Source organism: Lutra lutra, chromosome 1 (assembly GCF_902655055.1).
Source record: "Lutra lutra chromosome 1, mLutLut1.2, whole genome shotgun sequence".
NCBI lineage: Eukaryota > Metazoa > Chordata > Mammalia > Carnivora > Mustelidae > Lutra > Lutra lutra.
The window spans coordinates 171,405,063-171,431,769 of record NC_062278.1 but is presented as its reverse complement, the minus strand read 5'-3'; the positions used below and the strand labels follow the sequence as shown (position 1 = coordinate 171,431,769).

The following is a 26,707-nucleotide window of genomic DNA, read 5'->3' as shown; positions in this document are numbered from 1 at the left end:
TATTTGTCAATAAACAATAACCTCTGATTACAGTTTTGAATATTTTGAAGTTCTGTGGTATTACCATGCAGCTGTTAAGTAATTGTGTCCTTGATATGCTTGCATGTCATTGATGGATGAGAAATTATTACTCTAATATTTCAAAGGTTTTTGGGGGTTCATCAAGATGAGAGGTATGATAAATATAAGATGCCATTGTTTTTACCTGTACTTTCTTCAGGGTATCCTGTCTTGGTAGTGAATGGAAGAGGGCCTGGTCCCTGGGGCAGTGCAGAAGGCACTTTCATCATCTCACTCACTGCAAATGTCATGTGAGGTTTCATGGAAGTATTAAGAGATCCAATTAAGAAGAATAGTTCTGAGTCTAAACCAGCCCAGAGTGGCTTCTCTAGGGGAAACTCCCTGCTCAGCTGGTACGTTTGTGTTTGTCATTAGGGACACCTTATATTCCAGGTGCCTGCCTTGAGACATCTGCCTGTACTGGCTTCATGTTACACACAAATTCACATTTAATAACACTCCTGTTATTTATAGGCTTAGTTATAATCAGATTGTTTCACTGAGTTCCTTCTCTTATTCTAGTGGCTGGTGGTTGTGGAAAGAGGAGGGGTTAGCATGGGAAGTTAAAAGTCTTAGTTTAAGGGAAGATTAGGTGTTATGCTATCATGCGTTGCTTTTCGCCTTTGTGCAGCCCTGAATCTGTGGAGGCTAGTCCAGCAGTTAATGAGAAGAGCGTGTATTCCACTCATAATTATGGGACCACTCAGAGGCATGGGTGTCGAGGACTGCCTTATGCTGTGAGTATGCATTTGTTTCTCTCCAGAGCAGTGATCTTCCTGGAGTGTAATCCATTCTTATACATTGTGACTTTCTTGAAATGTTTATATGCAGCATGACGAAGTTGCCCCTTTTGCACTTCCCTGCCTCCAGCGGACGTCTAGCCCTGCATCATTGTTCTTGTTTTTATGTCCCAGTTGACCTTGGCATTTTGTTTTATCACTTTCCTGGTTGAAGCCAAAAAACAAAGGGTACTACTTTCTTCTTTCTTTCCATATGTACCATACTTTAGGGGAGAGAGGGGCCAGTGTTTGGACACTGTTGATTTAAAAAATCTTATTTTCAGGATCATAATTACGGAGCCCCTCCTCCTCCGACACCTCCTGCTTCTCCCCCTGTCCAGACGATCATCCCTCGTTCTGACCTGAATGGCCTGCCGTCGCCCGTAGAGGAACGCTGTGGAGACAGCCCGAACTCTGAAGGAGAGACTGTTCCTACCTGGTGTCCTTGTGGTCTTTCTCAGGATGGCTTCCTTCTCAACTGTGACAAGTGCAGGTAAGATCATGCTCCATCTCAGTTTAAGCCTGGGTTGCTGGGATTAGGGTTTCTTGTTAGTAGGGAAAAGCTCAAAGTATTCTTTCTTGTGTTTGTTAATGTAGATGATTCCTTAGTGCTCCTTGGCTCGAATTCTCTGCACTAGGTGAGAATTGCTGACAACAAGGAATGAGAGATTGATGTTAAAGCTATTGAATTTGATATGAAATTTAATGTCCTGGAAACATTTGGTAGGTGGGAGGAAGGGGGTAGTATATGCAGAGACACTTCTCCCATGTGTGCAACAATGTGCTGCATGCTGTTGGAAGGACTACTTTAAGTTTATTTTCCCTCTTTAGGGGAATGAGCAGGGGGAAGGTTATTAGACTTCATCGGCGGAAGCAGGACAACATATCAGGTGAGCCAAAAATGGGTTGGGCCCATGTTTTGACAGATAAATATTTTGTGATTTAAACAGTCATCTCCAGAACTCCTGTTAAGTCCCCATGGTCCCAGCTTTTCATGGAAAGAGAAAGCAGTTCTCTCACAACTTCTGTGTAATTGTCTTGTTGTGAATTAACGTCTCCAGAAACAACATTTTAGCCCCAGAACAATCAAAATATTCCTTGTGAGCACACATACCAAATAAGACAGATCCTTTTTCTGTGTTAACACATTGAGATGATGGAGCTTGGGGACTTCGTACAAGGGGGGAAAATATATCGATATCGAACAGAGTTTCTCTGCTTGATGCCAGTGATACAGAAAGAACCTTGTTTTCCTAAGAAAGGTGGGTATTTTTGTTCTACACATGACAGAGTTAATGGAAGTTATGACTTCCTGAATATGGAAAAGGAATAAAGATAAAGTAATAAGCTGCTTTTAAAATGCGCTTGGATACTATTTGTACAACATGTGAACTATGAAATAACTTTTTTTCAGGTGGGGATAGCAGTGCAACAGAAAGCTGGGATGAGGAGCTTTCTCCTTCCACTGTGTTGTACACAGCAACACAGCACACACCTACAAGCATCACCTTAACTGTTAGAAGAACCAAACCCAAGAAGCGGAAGAAGAGTCCAGAAAAGGGTCGTACAGCAGCAAAGACGAAGAAAATCAAGGTATGGAGGGTAAAAGTATCTTAAATAGAAATATGTCTGAAATAGCCCAAATTTTGGACCAAGAAGGTGCCAAAATTCTTTTAAGAAGTGTTTGATCCAAAAAAAAAAAGAAGTGTTTGATCCAGATGTCTGAAGGGCCACTTTTGCTCTGCTTGCAAAAATCGGCTAATCAACCTCTCTTCTGCCACTCCATACCATCACAACTGGCACAAAGTTTCTTCTACTCCAAACCCCATCCCAGATATGAAATCCCAGCCCCATCTGGCCAAGCCTGTATGTGCTGCAGCCTCCGATCTAGGCTTCCACTATCCTTCGTTATCTCCCCACCTCCTCAGTCCCGAGGCATAGTCTGAAATTCTTATCCTGCCCACCTCATGTCATTGGGTTGATTGTTTTTTCCTTGTTTCAAAAAAGTTAGGAAACATCTCTTGAATGATCTAGGCTTCCTCAGTGTTGTGGTCACTTTCCTGTATTCTCAATTAAAAAGTCTCCAGGAGAAACCTCTTCTATTTTGTGTTCTTTCTTCCCCATCATGGCAACTTTGTTGCTCCTAGGTGACTTGTCCACCCCTTGTTAAGGGGATTGGTCTTTGTTTTCTTCTTAATTTCAAAACTGGTAAATCTGCAACCTTACAAAATGTTTTTATTTACTTTTTCTTTTGGTGTTAGGGGTGCATATAGGATTTAAGTGATGCATGCTCTTCCCTGTTAATTACTTAGATTCACCATGGAAAGAGAGTTAGCCTCAAAGTTCACTGGCCTTGAGCTACCCCTGTTCTTGATAATAGTGTGGGGGATTCCATTGTATTTGTTACCTAGGGAAAGGGGACAGACTAAAACACTAGTTCTTGCCTTAGTTTTAGTCTCAGATAGGTATAACTGTCATTCTTGGTACCAAGTTTTGTTTTGTTCTACTTGTTTTCCTCTTTGGGATAGGCATTTCGAGAGGGATCCCGGAAGTCCTTGCGGATGAAGGTAAGGGGTATTCTTCCCTGATGCTGTGTTTTACTTCACTGTGATCTTGCATTTTGGTCAGCTTCTTTCCTGACATTGATGGTCTGGGAATCTTGGACTCTGCTTTTTGTTAGTTTGTAATTGTTGCCATTCAGTTTTCGTAGAGCCTCTCTCCAAAGTAGGTTTTCTTGGCCATTTTCTGAAATATTTTCCCTTTCTGTAATCAGCCTTATTTACTGGTTTTTCATTAGCCGCTTTTCTGAGGGGAGGGGGCGGTGACAGGGGGTAAGTGACATTTACTAAACAAAATGGGGGCTGATGTTTTCTGTCCTTCTAATTGGCCTCCACCTCAGGACTGAGGTTTTTCTAGTGATATAGAATCTCTTTTGCACCCACCCTAGCACCACGTGGGCTTTAATAACCAGTTGGGAGGGTAAATTTCATCAGTTAGGAAAGTAGAATTATCGATAGGAATTACTCTTACTGGAATTACTTCGTTTTGAACTGATTTTTCCTGGCATATCTATTTGGTATAGAAAATTCAAATGATGCTAATGTGTTTCTTCAGTTACCAAATGAAAGTGCTTATAAGGTGATACTGGGTGGTGGTTGGAGAATTGAGAAATTACCTGCAATGGTTTAAAAGGACTTTTAAGTACTGGGTGATAAAGAACAGTTTTCCCAAAGGAGATTTGATTTTACTGTCTGGTATCTTCCTTTACCTATGTATATGTAGGAGGACAGCATAGCTCCCAGTTGGCTTCAAAACATTTACTTAGAATTAAAATCTAATTTAATTCTATAAGAATTCCTATCCCTAAATGTGTAAATAATAAAAAGCAGGATCTTTGCTATTGACAGTTATATGGCATAAACATTAAAATCTTAATAAGGAAAAGCTTTATTGAGGTTAATATACATAAGTATATACGGAACACTAATATAGCTGATGTTAATAGAGATCATAGGTGACCTTTTATCTAAAATTTGAAGGCCTCACCTAGCATATACCTATAAAACAGACTTGTACATATCTGTAAAAGCAATGGGAGAGGACTCGGAGCCCAAGAGCATCAGAGTCCTGGGATGTCTTGTAACACAGCCTAATTGTTATTTTTTTTGCTAGATTTGTCTCCTGTAAGAAATTACAATTGCCTTAACTACCCCCTTTATTTTTGTCTCATTTGCTTAGAGGGGATCTTAAATAGACTTATGGGGCAGACATAGCCCTGACCACAGCTGTTAAGGCCTTTTCTCTTTTATCAGCTAACTGTTTAACTTGCCTCCAAGTGTTCAAAACCTTTTTGAAAGCTATTGACTGGCTGCCTCTGAAAACTATTTATAAACCTCTCTACATGTAAATACTGCTTGCATTTTCAAGATGTTGACAGTCCCACAGGCATCTTAAAATTTAAATAATAAAAATAATTAGTTTATTTTGATTCTCCTATCAGAATTCTAAGTTGGGTTACAAATTTGTACTTAATTCATTATTAGTAAGAACACCGCCAAAGATTTGGTTGGGAGCCATAAGGATGGGAAGTATTTATCATTTAGATTTCTAATCCCAAAATCAAAAGCTTGTCTACTGGAGACTGCTCTTAACCACTAAATGCCGGTAACACATACACCCAGGTAATGGTAGTCAAAAATGACTTCAGATACTACCAAATGTCTTCTGGGGACAGAAATCACCTCTGCTTGAGAACCATGCTTTAAACACACGGAGTTAGGTTCTTGAATACCCAGAAGAACGGGAAAGCAGAGTAGTCAGAGTTGTATTAGTGAACAACAGCTAGTAATGTGACAGTGGCTTCCAGTATATGTTAAGTGTTGTAAGTTGTTGGTTTAGTGATCACTACTGAATGCTTAAACCTGGGAATACTGTTTGGGCTCTCCTATTCCCCAGTCTGATAAGCACCCTACATCTCAGGTTTTGAACTTTTCTTTTGCTTAGCTGCTCCTGATACCTCAAGCAGGTGATACTGTGTTCTCAGTGTGTTGGCCTCAGATGTTTCTTAGATTCCTTTGTTTATTGTTCATTCTTTTGGACTCTGGTGAGAAGGGTAGAAAACAAAGGCATTAATTTTTTCCTTTCATTTCCCTGTTCCTTGGGGAAAGGATGGTAGACAAAAGTCAATCATAAACAATGACACAAAAGTGAAAGAAAGCAGTTGTGAAGGTAGACTTAAATTTTTTCTGTGTCATTCATGGAAAGTATATCTTAATGCCTGTATTTGCAACTTGAGTGTGGACATGGATTTGCAAGTAGCTTTGGTACTATGGTATCTTTTCCTTCTAGTCATCACTGTTATGACATCATCGCTATCGGTGTTGGTTTTGTTTTCTGATGATGCTTTAAGTCTTTAACACCATGGAGGAGAACATGTGTCAGACTTAAGCTGTGTCTCTGTATCTCAGACATAAAAACTCTCTGTTTAGGATAATGTTATGAGATAAAATAATCTTTTCTCAGTATTGTCACCATAGAAGACAGTGGTTTTCCTAGAGAAGTAGAGCAGAGTACCTCCCAGCATTTACTACACAACATTTATGCACTCCCCTGCCCCCACCTTACCTCCTCAGAGTGCAGCTGTATAAACTGTCAGAAATAGAGTGCTAGAAAGATATACTCCAGAATGATGACTTTTTCTCTGGGAAACGAGATCACGGGTTATTTATTTGGGTCACATGTATTTTTAGAATGAACATGTATTAATTGCATAATGAAAATAATAAGTCACAAAAAGAAATTCTGGAGAGTAGTGAAATAATATCAATTTAGGCTGGTACACAGATACTCTAAGTATTGAAATTTAAACTGTAATCTTTTGAGGTATATCTCTTGCTTATTTTTATCAAGATTTTCTTATGAGCTTATGTCATTCTTCTGATAAGAACAAAATTTCTGTAATTTAAAAATGGTCATAAATTCACAGTGATGGGATAGGGACTATCATCCAGATTAATTTCTCACTTTATTAATGAGTAAACGAAGCTTGTCTAAGAAGTTGTGCAAGGCCTTGCATCTCATTGGTAATGAAACCATGATTAGAAGCCAGATCCCCTGACTCCCAAGCCATTACTCTTTTATGCCATACCAACTGCCAAGTGAAAATAAATTTTCTCTGGAAATTCAGCCTGTTTTCCCCCCATTTTTATGCATGGATTTTCCTAACCTACATGACCTTTGTTCTCTACAGAATTCTCCTTCTGAAGCACAGAATTTAGATGAGAATACAACTGAGGGATGGGAAAATCGGATAAGACTATGGACTGATCAGTATGAAGAAGCTTTCACTAATCAGTACAGTGCAGATGTACAGAACGCCCTTGAACAACATCTACATTCTAGCAAGGAATTTGTGGGCAAACCTGCTATTTTAGACACTATTAATAAGACTGAATTGGCCTGTAATAATACAGTTATTGGTTCCCAAATGCAGGTAAGGATCAAAGGGTGAAAGACTCCCTATAAGTAGTTGAGACTTTTCTGAACCCAAGAAGAGGGCATATAATGGGATTATCATTTCTTTCAAATATATGAACCCCTTAGAATAACAAATTAGCCAGCTCTTGAGCATCTTTAATTAAAAGCAAGTTGTAGTGACTGGAAACTGTCTGGATACATATTTGTAAAGTATTAATTAAAAATGGGTAAAATAGGATAAGAAATTTTATACAGCTTAAGTAGGAATTTTCAAGATTAATAGAAAGCTAAGCTTGTTCTTTATCATTCTTGCAGTAGATGTAGAGCCACTAAAATCTTAATCATATCTTTTTCTATGATATTTTTTTGTCTTTTGTGAGGGACCAGGTGACTGTTCTGTTAGGTGGAGCTTGTCTCCTAGAAACTTTGATCATTCAAAAATTTTTTAGTTTAAAAAAACAAACAAACAAAAAAACTTCATTTTTGAGCTAAACAGCATACAAATAAAACCTAAAGATGTATTGGTGCCTTTTCCTCAATTAGGAAATACTTGAAGTGTCTGTTGTGCTGCTGTAGCTGTTGTCTAATGTTAATTCTCTCGTTTTACGTAGCTACAGCTGGGAAGAGTCACTCGTGTTCAAAAGCACCGGAAGATCCTGAGGGCTGCAAGAGACTTGGCTCTGGACACGCTTATAATAGAGTATCGAGGGAAAGTCATGTTACGACAGCAATTTGAGGTCAATGGGCATTTCTTCAAAAAGTAAGAACATCATTCACAGAGCAGTGAGGGCTGAAGTGGGCCTGGCAGAGTGGTATGGCTGTATAAAAACCATCCTGGTTGATAGGATGCTCTTGGGGAAAATATTAGAGCTCATATAAGCTCACACCTGTCTGCTATTTGTAGAAAAGTGCAAATAAATCTGCAAATTGTTTAATGTATAAAGTGGTAATGACTCCTTTCCAAGCCAAGCATTCCTTGCTTTGTGCTTATTCTTTAATCAAAAGCAGACAAACATGTGATGTTTTTCAAGTTCAGGCATTGCAAAGGACTGCTGCCTCTTCTGTCAGCATATGCTTCATATTTGAGGTGAAGTCATGGGGTGGCCCTTTTTATTTGTGTTGAGAATTACAGGAATTTCAATTATATCCCTTAGACCATACCCCTTTGTGCTCTTCTACTCAAAATTCAATGGTGTAGAGATGTGTGTGGATGCACGTACTTTCGGTAATGATGCTCGGTTCATCAGAAGATCATGTACACCAAATGCAGAGGTAAGATTTCTGTAGCAACTTCTCTTTGAATGGAACCATCAAAGGACAAGTCAACTGAAGAGGCAGTCTGAAAACTTCACCCAGATTAAATTAAGGTCTGTAGATAATAATTATGATCTTTTATCATAAGAGACCCCCAAAAAAGTAATGATGTTTTTATTCTCACTGGATGGGGGCAAGGAATGGGTTTCCTTAGCAAAGGAAGAAATGGGAAAAAGCAAATTTAGTATTTGCTAAGGAGAAAGAGCTAGACTGGATAAGAAATTGAGGTCATATTAAAGAAATTACTGTATGATAGAAGATATCATTAGGCCAAACTAAGCTGTGTAGTTGCACTTTTTTAGATTTTAGGTAATAATGTTTTAGATTTAGATTCTAGACATTTCTAGAATTCATTACTCCGTGCATAATCAGCACAGCTACATCAAATGCAGCAAGAAAATCCACAGAGCTTTTAACAGGCTAAGGAATTTTAATTCTCTGATGCAACTGAAAACAGCTTTAAGGTGTAGAGATCTTACCCAATTTCTAACATCTCAAGGTTTCTCCATTTATTTCAAGAAGTATCATAAATTTTCAAACAGTTAATGTGTAATAGTTTCATGTGAAATGATGGAGTTACGTAAGTAAGACTACCATAACTTATGTGGAGAAAAATTATTTTGTCAAAAGGTTTTTTTCTGTCTTATGGAAAGTTCCTGGTCTTTATGGTAAATCATCAACTGTAAGCCATGTTCACACAGGTGCGACACATGATTGCAGATGGGATGATTCACCTGTGTATCTATGCGGTGTCTGCCATCACCAAAGATGCTGAGGTCACCATAGCATTTGACTATGAGTACAGTAACTGGTAAGACCTACAAAATCTTTCCTACATGAATGGTCTTGTTGTACATATTAGGCTCTTCTGTTGGTCTGTTTTTGTTCCTTGTCATTTCCTTTTTTTACCCTAAGCTTTTCTCATGTAATACATTTTTGGTCTATAAATTATGTAGGGAAAGACAGACTTAGGGCAGCTTTTTCTATAGATTCAAATACATAGTATGTCATTGCTCACCGGTCTCCTAACCAAAGGTATTTTGTCTTCATAGCTCTATAGAAAAACAGTAAAAAGGGTAGGAATGAGACACCTAGAAATTGCAGTAGGATCTGTTTTGCACACAGTGCTATTCCAGGGACCATACAGAATGAAAATTTTAAAATTTGCCCCATCCATTCAAACCATGTAAATCTATCTGAATGTGACAAGGCAGAAAAGCAGAAATGGCAAGTTACAGATAAATATGTGATAGATTTTATAAAATGGATGCTTTTTCTCCCTTTGTCCTCTCAGGCCAAAAAGGTTATATGGTAAATCGATGTTCAGCCCAGGTAGGAGAAGAAAAGGAATCAAGAATAGTACGGAATCAGTAGTTCAAAAGTGAGAAGGTGGAGGTAGATGCAGGGGAAGTATAGCCTTTTCAGCCCCTGTTACTGATTCACTGCCCACTAAGTATCATAAAGGTATTAGGGAGAACTGAACTTTGTGAGGGTTTCTTTCTTTTCCACTGACCATATGTAGGGGAAGAGTTAGGGTTATATAGGAAAACACTGAATATTGAAAAATATTCACAGGACTCTAATGTGTCTGTTTAACTTATTCAAAGATAATACTAGAGGAAATTACTATACTGTTACTCCAAGAGAATGAATGGACAGTATGACTGATTTTGCAAGGCTGCTGACACAGTCACTTTCGGTTGTTTCTTTGGAGCAGTAATTATAAAGTGGACTGTGCGTGTCACAAGGGGAACCGGAATTGCCCTATACAGAAAAGGAATCCCAATGCTGCAGAACCACCACTCCCACCTCCTCCAAGCTTACCCACCATCGGAGCAGAAACAAGACGTAGGAAAGCACGACGGAAAGAGCTAGAGATGGAGCAGCAGAATGAGGCTCCAGAAGAGGATAACAGTCAGCAACCAGAACAAGTTCCTGAAAAAGCAGTTGTGTCCAGTGACCATGAGGTAATCTTTCCCTCATCAGAGAATGTTGCTGTGGTTCTGATTCTCTGCAAATAAAGAGGATCCTGGTTGCCACATGTTGTTATATGTAGGGAGTCTATGATAACATTTAATGCCCTTCATATCAAGGTGGGGGTGACATTATTCATTGTCTTTCCTTTTTTTTTTTTTTTTTTTTTTAAATGTCAAGAACATTCTCTCAACTGCTTTCCATGTTTCAGTTCAGAGAATAGTGCTTATCATCTACATTTACTCACATGAATAATACTAGAGATTGTTTCTAGAGAGTTTTAGCTACCAAGAAAAAACAGACTGCTTTTTCTTAGAGCCTGAGTACAGCTGAATATCACCTCTGTTTTAAAGGAAATAGACAATCCAGAAGAAAAAGCAGACGAGGAGAAAGAAGAGGTTACAGATGACCAGGAGAACCCAGCTCATAGCAGAAGGGTGGGTACCTTCTAACATCCTTTGGTTTCTGCTACCTATGGCTTATGAACCCCTTCTCTTCTGAGTTTGTATCTGCTCATTCTTTAACAAAATACTATACCATCACCTGCACAAGACAATTGGGGCTTTTTTTTTTTTTTTTTAATAAAGGAGATTTTATTATTATTTATGTATTTAGTTTTATCACACACACACACATACAATAGTTATCTAGTGACTTATCTAATGATGATTTTTTTTTAAGATTTTATTTATTTATTTGACAGAAAGATCACAAGTAGGTAGAAAGGGGGCAGGGAAGCAGGCTCCCCACTGAGTAGAGAGCCTGATGTGGGGCTCAATCCCAGGACCCTAAAACCATGACCTGAGCCAAAGGCAGAGGCTTAACCCACTGAGCCACCCAGGCACCCTAATGATGGTCTTAAGAGGTTTCTTTTTTTTTCTTTTTTACGATTTTATTTATTTATTTGACAGATAACAAGTAGGCAGAAAGGCAGGGGGGGGGCGGGAAGCAGCTCTCCATGGATCAGAGCACCCGACGCAGGGCTTGATCCCAGGACCCTGGGATCATGACCTGAGCCGAAGGCAGAGGCTTTAACCCCACTGAGCCACCCAGGTGCCCCGGTCTTAAGAGGTTTCTTACTAACAATCTAGTTTCCAAAGAACTGCCTGGTTGGAACAAAATATATGTGTTTGGGCTCCTTGTTCTGGACTTGTGTGAGTTTTGACATAAAAATAAAACTTTTGGTCACATGGATTCAGAAGTTCTACTCTTTTGCTGAAGTCAGCCATGTTTAGTTGTGGTCCTGAGAAGTGAAAGATACACTTTGTTACTTTTGAATTCCGAAAATGAAGAGAAAAAAAAAATATTTTTTTTTGAAAAATTGGCTTTGATGGTTTTTTCTTTTACATTAAAAAGTTTCAAATTAATTGACCATTTTGAAAAGTTTAGATTTGACCTTGCCTTTTTCTACAGCTCTTTCCAACATTTAAAGAATGTTTGGGGGGAGGCTGGGTGGCTCTGTCAGTTACGCTTCTGACTCTTGGCTTCAGCTTAGGTCATGGCCTCAGGGTCAAGAGATTGAGCCCCTCATTGGGCTCTGTGCTCACTGTAGAATCTGCTTAGGATTTTCTCTCTCTCCTTCTGGCCCTCTCCCACTTGAGCATGCTATCTCTGTCTCTCTCTCTCTCACACTCACTCTCTAAAACAAAATCTTTTTTTAAAAAACAAATGTTTTACTTTTAGTTTTTAACTTCTATTCTCTAAAATATGTGTATCTGGGGCGCCTGGGTGGCTCAGTGAGTTAAGGCCTCTGCCTTCGGCTCGGGTCATGGTTCCAGGGTCCTGGGACCGAGCCCCGCGTCGGGCTCTCTGCTCGGCGGGGAGCCCGCTTCCTCCTCTCTCTCTCTGCCTGCCTCGCTGCCTAACTGTGATCTCTATCTGTCAAAAAAAAAAAAAAAATATGTGTATCGTTTTACTGGCAAATGTCTTTAAATGTGTATGAATTTCCATTAATAACATTTCTGAAAAAATACCCCATGTCCTATTGAAGCTTCCTTCTATGTTAATGGCATTTCTTTCTAGACCCGGGAAGATAGGAAGGTCGAAGCCATCATGCATGCTTTTGAAAACTTAGAGAAAAGAAAGAAGCGGCGGGATCAGCCCTTGGAACAAAGCAGCTCTGACGTAGAGATTACTACCACCACTTCAGAGGCCCTTGTGGGAGAAGAGGCAAAAACTGAAGCCCCTGAACCCGAAGTTAGCAACCCTGCTTCAAACATGGCCATCCCAAGCACCCCACAGAGTGTTGGAGTGAACACCCGGAGGTCTTCCCAAACAGGGGTAAGAGTTGAAAAGACTCCAGGCCTTAGACATCCTTGCTTTTGCAAATGTCAGTTATCTATCTTATGGAATAGTCAACAACAGCATTTTCAGCTTCACCTCATAATGCAGTAAATAAAGCCATTTTCATCAGCTGATTTGTGGAATTCAGGAAGACAGAATTTGACAAGACACTTTTAGACTAGAATTTAACTTCATACTATTTCTGCCAGATAAAACTGTGGTGAATTCGGGGCACCTGGGTGGCTCAGTGGGTTAAAGCCTCTGCCTTCGGCTCGGGTCATGATCCCAGGGTCCTGGGATCGAGCCCCACGTCGGGCTCTCTGCTCAGCGGGGAGCCTGCTTCCCTTCCTCTCTCTCTGCCTGCCTATCTGTGATTTCTGTCTATCAAATAAATAAATAAAACAAAAAAAAAAAACTGTGGTGAATTCATAAAAATCATTCCATATCTCTTTTGGCTCTTCTGTATAGCACAATTAGGCACCTGACCTTTCGTAGGATTCTCAGGATAAACTCATCTTTTCTTTCCTTACCCTGGCCATGAATTCACAGCCTAAGCAAAACCTCAGTACCTAGGAAAGAAATAAAGGAAAGAATTACCTTCCCTGCTAAGAACCCTAAAATAGGTAGCTACTTTCAGTTGACTTTTGACCTATTTTATAAATACTTGCTAGTAAAGAAATAGATATCTGCCTATAGGCTCTTTGGCTGATGATGTAAGTTTTTAAGGATTACATTTGAGATTAGTGTTTCTAAATACTAAATATTCAGAATGCTTAAAGTGAATAGAAGACTGGATGGAATGTTTGCTGATAAGAAAATCTGGTAAGCATTTAACTCTGCTCTTACAGGATGTTGCTGCAGAAAAACCAGTCCCCAAGCCACCTCCAGCAAAGCCTTCTAGGCCCCGACCGAAGAGTCGAATTTCTCGGTACCGGACCAGTTCAGCCCAAAGACTAAAGCGTCAGAAGCAGGCCATTGCACAACAGGCAGAGTTGGCACAAGCTGCCTTGGAAGAAGGAGGAAATAATAGCTCTGTAACTCCTACTGAAGCTGGAAATATAGACAGTTCAGGAGAAAACAGGCAATTAATGGGGTCTGACCCAACTGTGTTATCAGTTACTGGATCCCATGTCAACCGTGCTGCACCTAAATACCCCAAAACCAAAAAGGTAAGTCACAAATACATCTTCATAAGTCTGGTCTGGCACTTCATTAGTATGGTGAGAGGACCTGTAATCTCCAGAAAAAGGCAAATCACCTAAGAATTATTAGATTGAAAAGTTGTAGATAAAAAGCTTTGAGGCAGCAAGCTGAAACCATCCTACTACCTTTCTTTTGTTCCCTTAACTTTTAGGCAGAGCTTAAATTGCTGATAACTGGAATTATTGCTCCCTTAATGATCATGGAGAGGGTAAAGGAAGATATTTTTGCATTCTGAATGCCTAGTTCATACTTTCTGCAGCTGCTGTATCTACCTCTGTCCTAGTTTCTAGCTGAGGTTTGTCTTTGAGCTACACTGCTGCTTCTGGCTTTTACATCTACAGCACCAACTAATGATCTCTTTTCTACCTTAGTATCTAGTTACAGAATGGTTGAATGACAAAGCAGAGAAGCAAGAATGCCCTGTTGAGTGCCCTTTACGTATCACCACGGACCCAACTGTACTGGCAACAACCCTGAACATGTTACCCGGTCTTATCCATTCCCCATTAATTTGCACCACCCCCAAACACTACATTCGCTTTGGCTCACCCTTTATCCCTGAGAGACGTCGAAGGCCCCTTCTGCCTGACGGCACCTTCAGCTCGTGTAAAAAGGTATGTCTGTGTTTATGTGGGTTTTTTTATTTTTTTTTTGGTTTTTGTTTTTGTTTTTTTAACCTAGGATGCCTCTAATTGTGACATACCTAACATTTTCTAGATAGCCACTCTGCCCATGTGAGTTTATAATGAGTTAGTTTCAGCCATGAATAGTGATGCACCAAGAGTCAGTGGGACGAAAGTGGGATGTATACTACATTTTTGGTGCTCAGTTTGTGAGGATTCACTGTTGTCTTTTCTGAGAGCCCTTGAAGTACTGAGTTGAGAGCACACAGCAGTTGATGACTGGGTAGGGAGGGATGTTCTGTGTGTGCTCTTGTGGTATTGGTTAATATGTCCATTTGTGATTACCGTGTGAGATTGGGCCCCAGGTACTTACTCTAGAGCACTATTGCGTAAGTAAAAAATGATTGAATTGTGATCCGAATTAATTTAATTACATTATCATTTGAGTGAGAGTAGAGGAAAGGTCCTGTTACAATTGGCATATTTTCTGATACTTGATCAAATAACAAGTTGGACTGTTTATTCCCTAGTAAATACGGAACCTGCTCTAAAATTTACTCTCTCTCTCTCTCTTTTTCTCTCTCTATCCCCCTCTCCCCACTGTCTCTCTAGTTACATATTGTTTTTGGATCTAGTGGCAGTAGTGTTTGATGGTTGTTTTGGAATGCTCTTTTGGAATTCCCAGAAGCCCTGCATATTTTCCAAAGATGTCTCTTGGGAATAGATCACTTCCCTCAGACCTATAATGTCATTTTTATGTTTCTAGAAGTTTAGGATACCCTTTCATTTGGTCTTCCTTTGAGGTAGAGTCTGTTCCCTGGAACACCCTTTTCTCTTATCCTCAGATCTGGATTCAGGCTGCCTTCCTCAGTGTCTGCCATTGCCCTCCTCCACTGGCATCACGTACATGAGGATGCTGCATATAGATTATTTGATGTGATGAAGTCTCCAACTCCAGGCAGGTCTTCCCTGACTCCTCCAAACTTAAAGCTTTTCTCTTTTCCCAAAGAGCAGAAATTATTTCTTGGGGGTGGGGGGTATGAAAGATGAGATAAAGTGGTGTGGGATATGGAGGGGAGGAGGGCAACAGGGTTCTGTGCACAAGGAAGGGCACTACCACCGAATGGGTAGCATACACTGAAGAAAGTCTTCCTAACTGCACATCTTATCTAAGTATTTGAGTCACTTAATGGTTTATTTGGGGGAAATTCCCAAGTAGAATAACCCCTAAGGAGAAATTTGACCATGAGATCTTTGCCAAAAGAGAGGCTTTGTACATAACACAATCACATGAATAACTTGCAGGTGTCAAGAATAAAAACAAAGACATCTTTCTTAAGAAAAAAATACGACTAGAAATTAGTGATATAGGAGGGTTGGGTCTCTGGGGATAAATTTTTATACCAAGTCACTTACCTTGGATCTCAGAGATCATCTGAGAAAAAAAAAATTGTTTGCATTTGATGAGCATTATGATTAACCTTATTCTGTAATAATTAGAGAGTTAATTCTGGTATGGCATGCAAAACTAATCTTTCTATTACATTTAGCTCAGTCCCTTATAAAGAGTAACAGCTCAAAATCTTAACTACATTTTTAGAGTGCTGTTGAACAATTAGAGAAGGTGCATATAATGGTCTTTAGTTTGGAGGAGCAAGTCAGGTGATGACTACATACATATGTGTATACACACACACACACACACACATGCACATACATATATATAAGAGAAGTTCTTTCTTTTTGTTCTGTATTTGGCTGGACGTAATACTAGACTTCTAAGGATGTTAACTATTGAAGCATCTTATCAAGCCAGACAATAGGATCTCCTGTTTTGCTCCTTTGAGAAGGGTAGACAGTTATTTAGTACAGATTGATAATGAAGTCTGAATTGTAAGCAGTATGGACTAGCCTCTTGAAATGCCACCTTAATCATTCTGAAGCCAGGTTATAATCTTTCTCTTCCTGTCTTGATTTTCTAGCTAGCAGAGTCCTGTAAAAACCAAAAACATGTACGAATTTGATTTCAAATCTGATAGAAAATCCATTTTTTAGAACTCTTTTACCTCATATAATTTAGGACTTGTATCTATAGCTCATCTTTGTTATCTCCACTGCAACAGATAAAAGTCCCATTTAACTCATGTCCGTGTTTTATTCTCCAGATGTGTCTGACCATCCTTAGTCTTGTTTTCTGCAGGCTCTGCTCAGGCACTTTGATCTCTGTATGTCATATTAGTCTTCAGGAAGAGTTCAGGATATGTATGCTGAGTTATCTAGCAAGATTATCTCACTTAAATTTGGTCTTTAAAAATTTTTTAAGTTTAGATCTGAATTAGGTTAAGTCACAGGCTTAATATCTGCTGTTAACATACAGATGATATTATAGAATAAAAATTTCACTCTTTATAGCACAAAATTAATGAAATTGGGTCTTTTTACCTAGAAATTGAACTCTGCTTTATTCTAGGTAGGGATGGAAAAGAGTTATTTTTTAGATCGGTAGAAAGGATGCTTCAGTCCTAGTGTAGGACCTAAGAAGATCTGCATTATTCAACAAAATTGTTACAGTTTTCTGAAAATTTCTCAGAGAAGAATATGTTAGATGAGAAAAACCACCCTTGGGATTAGTTAGAGCAGTGTGTATTGCTGATAGGCATACTGTTTCTTATCTGATTAAAGGATGTAAAAAGCCTCATAAATAAAAACTATGTAAAGTTGCATGTTGTATACTTGCATCCAGATTCTTAGGGTGTTTGACAGAACATTTTTGATGTCCCTGGAGTCTCTAAATTATAATGAATCATAGTTCTTAAAAAGCACATTATGGCTTATCTTGTATTGGGTCTTCACTTACTTTAGAATGGAAACATTGATTTTATGAGTGGCCAGTAAGCCTTTCAGTAGTGTCCTTCTTTGTTCTCTCTAAATCTTCTCTAAGCTTCAACTTTGTAGGTATAATATATGTGGGTTAGAGGGGGATTGGTCTTCCAGATTTCTAAGAAAACCATCCTGACTGAAACTGAAATACTTAGCTTTGCATTGGTATTTTATTGTGTATACAGGAGGGGGTTATATAATCTGTGTATCTCTATACTCAGTTGAACAGGTCCTCACTGAATATGTGCACCTGGTGATAAGCTATGAGCTTTCTTCATATGCATTCTCACTTAGCCTTCATGACAACCCTGTGAAGTTGGGTTATTGGCCTTGATTTATAGGTCCAGAAACTTTGGCTGAGACGGATTGCCCAGAGTTAGGCATCAGCCATATTTCAGTCTAGATCTTTGGACTCCAAAACCCAAATTACTTCTTTGCTCCTTCCCCTTGGTAATGAGACTTGTCAAAACATTTCTCTTACCTATCTCTGAGCTTCTGAAAGACCCTTATACAGAGTTTTGGAGGAGGAGGAAGTATCCTTTTGACCTAATAACTGTAGCTAGAACTGAGGTGCTAAGGGCATCTAAAATTAATTTGTTTTTATGAAACTTGTTAGTTACAAGCAAATGTTCAAGTTCTTTTTTTTTTTTTTTTTGTCAACTCTAAAATATTACATAGACATACAGAAGGGCCAGGAGGAATGGGTTTGCTCGTATTTGCTATGTTTGACCTTATAGCTAACCATAGCAGCATCTTACTCCTTAGAATGCCCCTGTCCTGGTTTTATTTTCCCTTTGTGTAGTCATCAGATCCAGAGTTTAAATTCTTTTACGCGTGCATCTACTTGACACTGTAAATTTAAGAAATTATCTACTCTTGGAGGAAAGCACAGTGACCCCCAAGTGAGTCCTGTCATCTGCTTTGAAAAGAAAAACTTGTATTTGAGGTATCTGTAACAAAGGATTTTTCACTCATTTTGTCCTCCTGGGCTTAGTTTTCCCCATCTATACAATGAGTACTTTGGACAAGGTGACTTCCAAGGTCTCTTCTAAGTTGTAAGGTGCTGTGGTTCTGACAGTTCATCTTGATGTCAGTATTCTGTGTAAGCGAGTTCATTCATGGTCTTGTTTTGGCTTTTCCAAGATCTGGTCATTTCATAAAATGTTGATAACGATTCAACTGACTGTTGAGATCTCTTTTATATGCTTATTCACTCTTATTGCCTCGTGTTTACAGTTTTATTTTTGCTTTCATTTGGTAGACCACAAAGCCATTTATTTACATGATCTAAAATTTTTCATGGTGAAATTCTCCTCGAATTATTTCCCAAGTTTCTAAGAGAGTAAATCTATTTGCTCTCTTCAGTGAAGAGAATATTTACTTACCTGTAATACTTGTTCTCTAAAGGTGTGAAATTATAATCACCATTGCTCTTCCTATTTGGGGGAGGGTCTGATTCAGAAATTGATGTTTATCAAAATTCGATCTGTCTTATGTCAGGGCAGGAGAGCCACAGAGTGGTCAGCAACCTACAACTGTGTATCTTAAGAGAACACAATTACAGGTAAGAAATTTTCTCTCTTCCCCAGGATGAATAATCTTGTTATCCTAATCTTTGCAGACTCACTTTCTGACCTGAATTTGTATCTCATCATTTTAGATTCTAGTATTCATTACAAAAAAATGTGACTGATTAGAGCGCTCTTTTTGACTTTTTCTCCTTATTGATTTCTGCAAAACTTCATTTATTCTGGTGATTTGCATTATTCTTGGCCTAATTTAACCGAAGTACTTAGTAGGGAGAAAAAACTCACAGGTTATTCCATCTGAGAGTAGACCTTTTGGAAGTATTTTGTACCTGTATTGAAGAGCGGTTTATTCTCATCCAGAGTCTTCCTGTGAATCTTTTCTATTATCTCTTCAGATGTCCCCAGCACAGGGTAGACAACTCTTAAGAGATCTTTTATCTTCCCTTTGAGGCACTTATTTATGTACTAGTTTTATCCTATATGATCAAGTCTCTCTCTCAAATGAAAGCTAAGATTTCTTAATCTCTTACAATTTACCCCGTTCTAAACAATATGAAAAGTTGAATAGTAATCATTTTTTACTGGTTTTGGTTTTTTGATGGGATCTCATTATGTATAGTCCAGATTTTCTCAATTTTGCCCCATAGAAGGAATTGATGGGGCAATATTCTAATATGCTGAAACGCAAGACAAAAAATACTTGACTGTGGAACTCAGTGAGTGTGTTGGAGTGCATCTCTCACCAGTTGATATGTAATGATCCGGTTAATGTATTTGAAATAGCTTTACTAAGTAGTTTTAGATGATTATTGATAATTCCCTGGTTCTTTTCCCATTGTAGCGCTGGATAAAGCAAGCCTTGGAAGAAGGGATGACTCAAACATCATCTGTACCCCAAGAGACTAGAACTCAGCATCTATACCAAAGTAATGAGAATAGTAACTCTTCTAGTATCTGCAAAGACAATGCAGGTACGTATCTCAAACCTTCCTGAATACATGAGCATTGATTATTTCAGGTCAACATAAAAAAATTCAGTTTGAGTATTTGAACAGTTTGATTTAAAAAAAAATTGTTATCTAAATAGTTACTTTACATCTGTCTTTACAGAGGAAGAGAGAGATCTCAAGTCAGGGAACAGTTTTCCCACGCCGACAAAGAAGGAACTAGACAGTGTACAGATAACAGCAGAAATGGTTAAAAAAAGGTTAGATACGTTTAAAGTAGTAAGTTTAGGAAATCTATATCCATGTTTATAAGAGGAGAAATAAGCAAGAAAGATGTGGGGTGCTGTTGAGGAAACAATAAAGATTACACATGATTGAGTGGGGTGGGGCTTGGGTGAATGAAGTAAATGAGAAATCCTTAAAATGGTATTGTTTTCAAAAGGGCTTACACAATTAGTGCAAAATTTTTTAGGAGACATGACTTTGAATCCAATATAAAGTCCCTGTGAGTTTTTAAATTAGAAGGTCCTAAAAAATTGTAAGAATTTGTAAAAGAATTGTAAAATTTGTAATTTTAATTGAATTGCAATTGAGAGCACTGGTACATGAATTTGTGAGGCTACCTTATTTTGGCACCAGTCTTTTTACTGAAGTTTCTCCTGCCAGTTTCAGCTTAATTGAAAAGTTCTCTGTGACTTCCATAAGTTTATCTCTAAATAAATTTTGTGAATATTATGTAATCAAAAAAATAAAATAGATGCTAAAGGTCACATAAGATTACAGCTAACATGATGTAATATTTCAGATTTTCATTAAAAACTACTTCACTGTTTCTGTTCATTGCCTGTGACTAAATATGAACTTAAATAGATTTGTACTAATAATATCTGCTTTATATTAAAATTCTGTGTAATAGTATATGTGGAAAAAAGTAAGCTGCTAAAAAATTTTTTTTCAAATTATTAATTTAGTTAATTCCTCTATCTCTAATTTGGATTATACCTTATAAATTTTCACTTGTATAACCCCAGGATAATAAAACCCCAGTGTGAACATCTGGAAGATAAATGATACTATTTATCTTATCTTTATCTTTATTCTTAAAGTATTTTACCCTTCTTCTACATCAAAGATTAGAGAGATTTACTCAAACTAGACAAATACAAAGAAATGCTGATACCAGATTTCCATCAATATTAGCAATTTATTGGAAGGTTTTACAGTACAGTGAGAGTATAACTTAAATCTTCCATCTAATATACATAATTAGGCACACTTGCATTTGTGTTTTGTATTTGAGTTTGGGAAAGGAAGGTTGTATAACAGTTCATGTCCTGACTAGCAAAGACTCATAGGCAAAATGTCCTTGTTACTACATGCCTTGGTTGGAATGGAATTAGGACTATTAGTCACCAAGCTTTATTGAATTTTTGCTGTGGTCTCTAGCAGTGAGAAACATTTGAAGAACACACCTTGCCCTTAAGGAGCAACATAACCAAAAGGAAAATATTTAATTAAACCAAGCAGTAGTCAAATGAATGATGATATATTGCTGCAAGTTAGTATAAATCCTGAGGGATTATTTTTATTTGCTAGTTACGTTTTTTCAAAAAGACCAAGGAGATGTTAATCAAGAAAGTGAAGTGGGGGTGTCTGGGTGGCTCAGTTGGTTAAGCACCCTACTCTTGATTTCACCTCAGGTCATGATTTCAGGGTTGTGGGACTAAGCCCTACATCAGGCTCTGTGCTGAATGTAGAGCCTGCTTAAGATCCCCCCTTCTCTCCACCCCCCACCCTGTTCCTCTCCCCACCCCACTCCTTCCTCCCTCTGGTAGAGGGGGAGGGTCAGAGAGAAAGGGAAGTGTTTTGGTAGAATAGAAAGAATCCAGTGGACCTGAATTTGAAAACCAGCTCTACCCTTTACTAAGTTCATGATGTTAGGCAAGTTACTAAGCATCGCTGAGCCTCCTCTCTAAAATGGGAATGATAATACCTGTTTTATAGAGCTTATATGAGATTAGTGAGTTAAATAATGTATGTAAAGTGGTTAGAGTAGTATCAAACCCATAATAGGAATTATTACTAACATTATTCTACACAAAATACTCTTTCTTGTTGAGCATTTATGAAATGTTTATAGAAATTAGTCAGATACTAAGGTACATTAAAGATGCTAAGTTCCTAAAATCTAAACTTGATTAGGAATAAAAAATAAGGGCGCCTGGGTGGCTCAGTGGGTTAAGCCTCTGCCTTCGGCTCAGGTCATGATCCCAGGGTCCTGGGATCGAGCCCCGCATCAGGCTCTCTCTGCTCAGCAGGGAGCCTGCTTCCTCCTCTCTCTCTGCCTGCCTCTCTGCCTGCTTGTGATCTCTCTCTCTCTCTCTCTGTCAAATAAATAAATAAATAAAATCTTAAAAAAAGAAAAGTTTAGTAAAACCACTGGATAGAAGGTACATATGCAAAAATTAATAACATATGTGTACTAATAAAATGAATGAAGAAAATTTTTTCATTCCCAGACTTAACAAAACTAAGAAACTGCATGGGAATAACCATAGTGGAATGTGTGGAGTAAACCATTGCTGAGAAATATGTTTATAAAGTCTTGAAGATAAAGTCTATATTTCTTAACGAAAATTATAACTGTAGTATCTCACCCACCTTCCCCACCTCCCATCCCCAGTTTAATATAGTTCCCATCAAAGTAGCTCATTATGGAAGTTGATCAAATGAAGTTTATCTAAATATGAAGATAAGAAAAAAGAAGAAAAAAAAAGGCAAAGAAGTGCCTTCCCTAGCAGTACAAAACTAGTTTCTAAGGGGCACCTGGGTGGCTCATCTGGTTAAGTATATTTCTCGATTTCAGCGTAGGTTATGGTCTCAGGATAGTGAGATCAAGCTCTACCTAGAGCTCTGCGCTGAACTTGGAGCCTGCTTAAGATTCCTGCTCGCTTGCCATCTCTCTCAAAAAAACCAAAAACTAGTTTCTAATATGAAGCTGGAAGCTAATACTTAAATTAGTACTGGTGCCTGAGTGTATGTGTGTGTATGGGATAGAATAGCCAGAAACAGGTCTTAGGTAAATGAAATATTTGCTAAATTGTTCTGGAATTTTTACTTTACTTGAGGGATTAAAAAGAATTAAATCCTTGCTAAAACAAGTTCTAGACACATTGAAATTTTTTTTTTTAAAGTCAAACTTGAATAAAGTTTCTGTGTCTATATTGTCTAAATATTATATAGAGTTTAATAGAGGAGAAGTCTATTTTTTTTAAAGATTTTATTTATTTATTCGACAGACAGAGGTCACAAGTAGGCAAAGAGTCAGGCAAAAAGAGAGGAGGAAGCAGGCTATCCGCTGAGCAAAGAGCCCGATGTGGGGCTCGATCCCAGGACCCTGGGATCATGACCTGAACTGAAAGCAGAGGCCCTAACCCACTGAGCTACCCGACGCCCCTAGAGGAGAAGTCTATTAAGAGAAAGGATTTGCCAAAAAAAAAAAAGAGAGAGAGAGAGAGAAAGGATTTGCAATAAAAATGGCAGGAGAATAATATTCCTACTACTAGCAGTTTTCTAAGGCTTAATATAATGTATTAAAAAGACTAATACTCTGGGTTGCTTGGCTGGCTCAGTCATTAGAGCATGTGACTCTTGATCTCGGAGTCATGAGTTCCAGCCCCGACACTGGAGTTAGAGATGACATAAAGAAATAAACTTAAAAAAAAAAATACCAACCTAACGTAGTTCTTCTACAGAAATAAATATGGACTAAAAAGTTTTGTACAAAGTACTAGTTGTCGAATTATTAATAACTGCAAAAATGTAGAGAATAAAAAGCAGGTTTTCAAGCACTAAAGGAGTCGTAAAATTTGTTTATTTGCTATGTGCACATACTTTTGGGTGCACATAGCATACCATATGCATGTATATACTATATACTATACAGTTTTATTAAAATTTTTCACCCTTTATTTTGTCAAACTAACCCACCAAAACAGCTTCTTACTACTTTTTTTTTTTTTTAAAGATTTTATTTATTTATTTGACAGACAGAGATCACAAGTAGGCAGAGAGGAAGGCAGAGAGAGAGGGGGAAGCAGGCTCCCTGCCGAGCAGAGAGCCCGATGCGGGGCTTGATCCCAGGACCCTGGGATCATGACCTGAGCTGAAGGCAGAGGCTTTAACCCACTGAGCCACCCCAGTGCCCCAACATCTTACTACTTTTAAGTTAAATTTCAGTGATCTGAATCTTGAATCTGTAAGAATATCAAAATAAAAGTATATTATGACCAAATGAAATTTTTCCTACAAATATACAGATGGTTTAGTATTTGAAAAATTATTCATATAATTAATTTATTAGCAGGCCAAATGGAGGAGGGGGAGTAATAGTACAGTAAATATTAATTTAAGGATAAATCTAGTAAAATAAGATGCCTATAATAACCTTTTTTTTTTTTTTTTTTAAGATTTAGAAAGAGGAGGAGCAGGAAGAGGAGCAGAGGGAGAGGGAGAGAGAACCTCAAGCAGACTCTGTGCTGAGTGTGGAGCCCTGTACAGGGCTTGACTCATGACTTGAGTGGAAACCAAAAGTTGGACACTTAACCAACTGAGCCACCCAGGCCCCCCATCTTAGTTTTTTTTTTTTTTTTTTTTTTTTACATCCTTCTGAAAAATAGTTGCCAGTTATGCTTAATGGTGAAAACTTTGTATTAAACCTTAAAATGCATTATCAAAAACACCAAAATTAAATTAATACTGTGTACTTAATTGTACTTCAATTAAAATTATAATAAATTTTTAAATGTGTTATGAGGGGCACCTGGGTGGCTCAGTGAGTTAAGGCCTCTGCCTTCGGCTCAGGTCATGATCCCAGGGTCCTGGGATTGAGCCCCACATCGGGCTGTCTGCTCGGCGGGGAGCCTGCTTCCCCTCCTCTCTCTCTGCCTGCCTCTCTGCCTACTTGTGATCTCTGTCTGTCAAATAAATAAATAAAATCTATTAAAAAAATGGGTTATCAGATTATCCCCCTTTTAATTAACAGTGTCTAGAATTATTAGACAATGTGAGTACCCAAAAAAAAAATCTGTGAGCTAAAAGTACAGGTAAAGAGGATGTGTGTGTTATCATTGTGTACAAATAATGTGCTTTATCTACCTAGAAAAGCCAAGTGAGTTTACTAAAACACTGGTAGCTAGATACAAAGATAAACATTTTCTTACATGTTAAAAATAACATGTAGAGGGGCACCTGAGCAGCTCAGTCGGTTAAGCACCCAGCTCTTGATTTCAGCTCAGGTCATGATCTTAGAGTCCTAGAGTCAAGCTCGGATGGAATCAAGCCCTCATTCAGGCTCTGCACTCAGCAGGGAGTCTGCTTGAGGATTCTCTCTCCCTCTTCCTCTGCCATTCCTTCCAACTCACACTCAATCATGTGTGCTCTCTCTCAAGTAACTATTTAAAAAAAAAAAAGTGCAGCTAATAACACAGAAATATGCGTAATAATACACAGAGATAACAAAAACTAGAAAACATGGGCGAGTAACCCTAATTAGAAATGTGACAAATCAAGATGCCTGAGTGGTTCAGTTGGTCAATCATCTGACTTCGGCTCAGGACACAGATCTCAGGGTCTTGGGATGGAGCCCCAAGTCTGGCTCCCTGCTCGGCAGGGAGTCTGCTTGTCCCTCTGCCCCTCCCCTGCTCTCACTTGCTTGCTCTCTCTCATAAATGAACAAAAGAAAGAAAGAAATATGACATATCTATATGAAGAGGTATAAATGAAGGCATGAGTAACTGAACGATTGTTACCAAGGTGCTGAGTGAGAATTCTTCAGTTACCCCTGAGTTTAATACAATACCAATCAAAATTCTGACTTTGGTGGAGAAAGTACTGTCAGCATGGTGAATGATTTCAACAGTTCACTGACAGGAATAAATATGCTAGAATAGCCAAAATATTTTGGACAGCTACAGTTGAATAAATGAAATTACCCAAGTTTTACTAAAACAAATGTCAATATTGATGCCACTTAGCAGTAAAACTGTACAAAACTAAACCCAGTTTGTGCAAGAATCTAATAGGATAAATGTCATATTTCAAATCAGTGGAGAAATTATAATTCTATAATTACAAAAGATTTTTGAAGAATTACCTTCTACTGAAGTATGTTTTGAGTTAAAGTATATTTGGACATAAAGGGAAAATAGGCCAGGTTTTTTGGGTGTTTTGTTGTTTTGTTTGTTTTTGTTTTTTAAGATTTTATTTATTTATTTGACAGAGATCACAATTAGGCAGAGAGGCAGGCAGAGAGAGAGAGAGAGGAGGAAGCAGGCTCCCCGCCGAGCAGAGAGCCCGATATGGGACTCGATCCTAGGACCGTGGAATCATGACCTGAGCCAAAGGCAGAGGCTTTAACCCACTGAGCCACCCAGGCGCCCCTTGTTTTATTTGTTTTTAAGATTTTATTTGTCAGAGAACACAAGCAGAGGGTGCTACAGGCAGAGGAAGAAGCAGGTTCTCTGCTGAGCAAGGAGCCCGATGCAGGACTTGATCCCCGGACCCCAGGATCTTGACCTGAGCCCAAGGCAAATGTTTAACCATGTGGATGTTGCTAGATGCTTTTTACCATGTGTTTCTGAATGAAAATTGTAGGTTACTGAGCTGTGTTAGACAAGGGTCAGTAAGGCCATGTCAAGAAAAAGGTCTAGATGAAAATGCACCAGGATATTAGGAGCACATTAATCTGTAGGTATCGTTTCAAGTTTTGTGTTTGTTTAAATATGTGGGTGTTTGTTTATACAGTTTTGCAGATTATTTGAGTATAAAGAAAAACGATGTAAGACTTGAAAAAAATTTGAACGTATAGTGTTATAGGTAGGAAAAAGGCAAATGACCACTGGCCCATAAGCTTCCATCAGGGCAGATATCAGATTTATTTTGTTGAGTATTATACCATATAAGAACTCAATAAATATGTTTTAAGTGAATGACCTATAAGTTGATTCGGAAGTGGTAGGATTCATCTGTACATTCTAACTTTCCTAGAGTGAGCTTTATTACTTATCTAATTCCCTTTAGTATTTAGTGTTGGACCTGTCAGTATAGCAGTGGGTTTTGTTTTGTTTTGTTGTTTTGTT

General features: G+C 38.3%; 1 protein-coding gene across 16 annotated transcripts in view; it reads left to right on the top strand.

Moving 5' to 3' along the window:
• Positions 1-26,707, top strand: part of SETD5 (SET domain containing 5) — an 84,869-nt gene that overhangs the window by 42,675 nt on the left and 15,487 nt on the right. For 5 of the 16 annotated variants that reach the window (XM_047745862.1, XM_047745837.1, XM_047745852.1 and 2 more), the window contains 16 exons: positions 221-413; positions 692-797; positions 1,124-1,332; positions 1,671-1,729; positions 2,254-2,432; positions 3,368-3,406; positions 6,589-6,831; positions 7,427-7,575; positions 7,970-8,087; positions 8,831-8,940; positions 9,847-10,096; positions 10,457-10,540; positions 12,126-12,383; positions 13,235-13,555; positions 13,961-14,203; positions 19,463-19,592. In XM_047745862.1, coding sequence (XP_047601818.1) covers positions 322-413; positions 692-797; positions 1,124-1,332; positions 1,671-1,729; positions 2,254-2,432; positions 3,368-3,406; positions 6,589-6,831; positions 7,427-7,575; positions 7,970-8,087; positions 8,831-8,940; positions 9,847-10,096; positions 10,457-10,540; positions 12,126-12,383; positions 13,235-13,555; positions 13,961-14,203; positions 19,463-19,592 — 2,590 coding nt within the window. In that variant the 5' untranslated portion in view covers positions 221-321. Of the gene's footprint in view, positions 1-220; positions 414-691; positions 798-891; positions 1,029-1,123; positions 1,333-1,436; positions 1,478-1,670; positions 1,730-2,253; positions 2,433-3,367; positions 3,407-6,588; positions 6,832-7,426; positions 7,576-7,969; positions 8,088-8,830; positions 8,941-9,846; positions 10,097-10,456; positions 10,541-12,125; positions 12,384-13,234; positions 13,556-13,960; positions 14,204-19,462; positions 19,593-26,707 lie in introns of those variants that run through there. The other 11 variants (XM_047745877.1, XM_047745868.1, XM_047745886.1 and 8 more) reach the window with 9 other exon arrangements.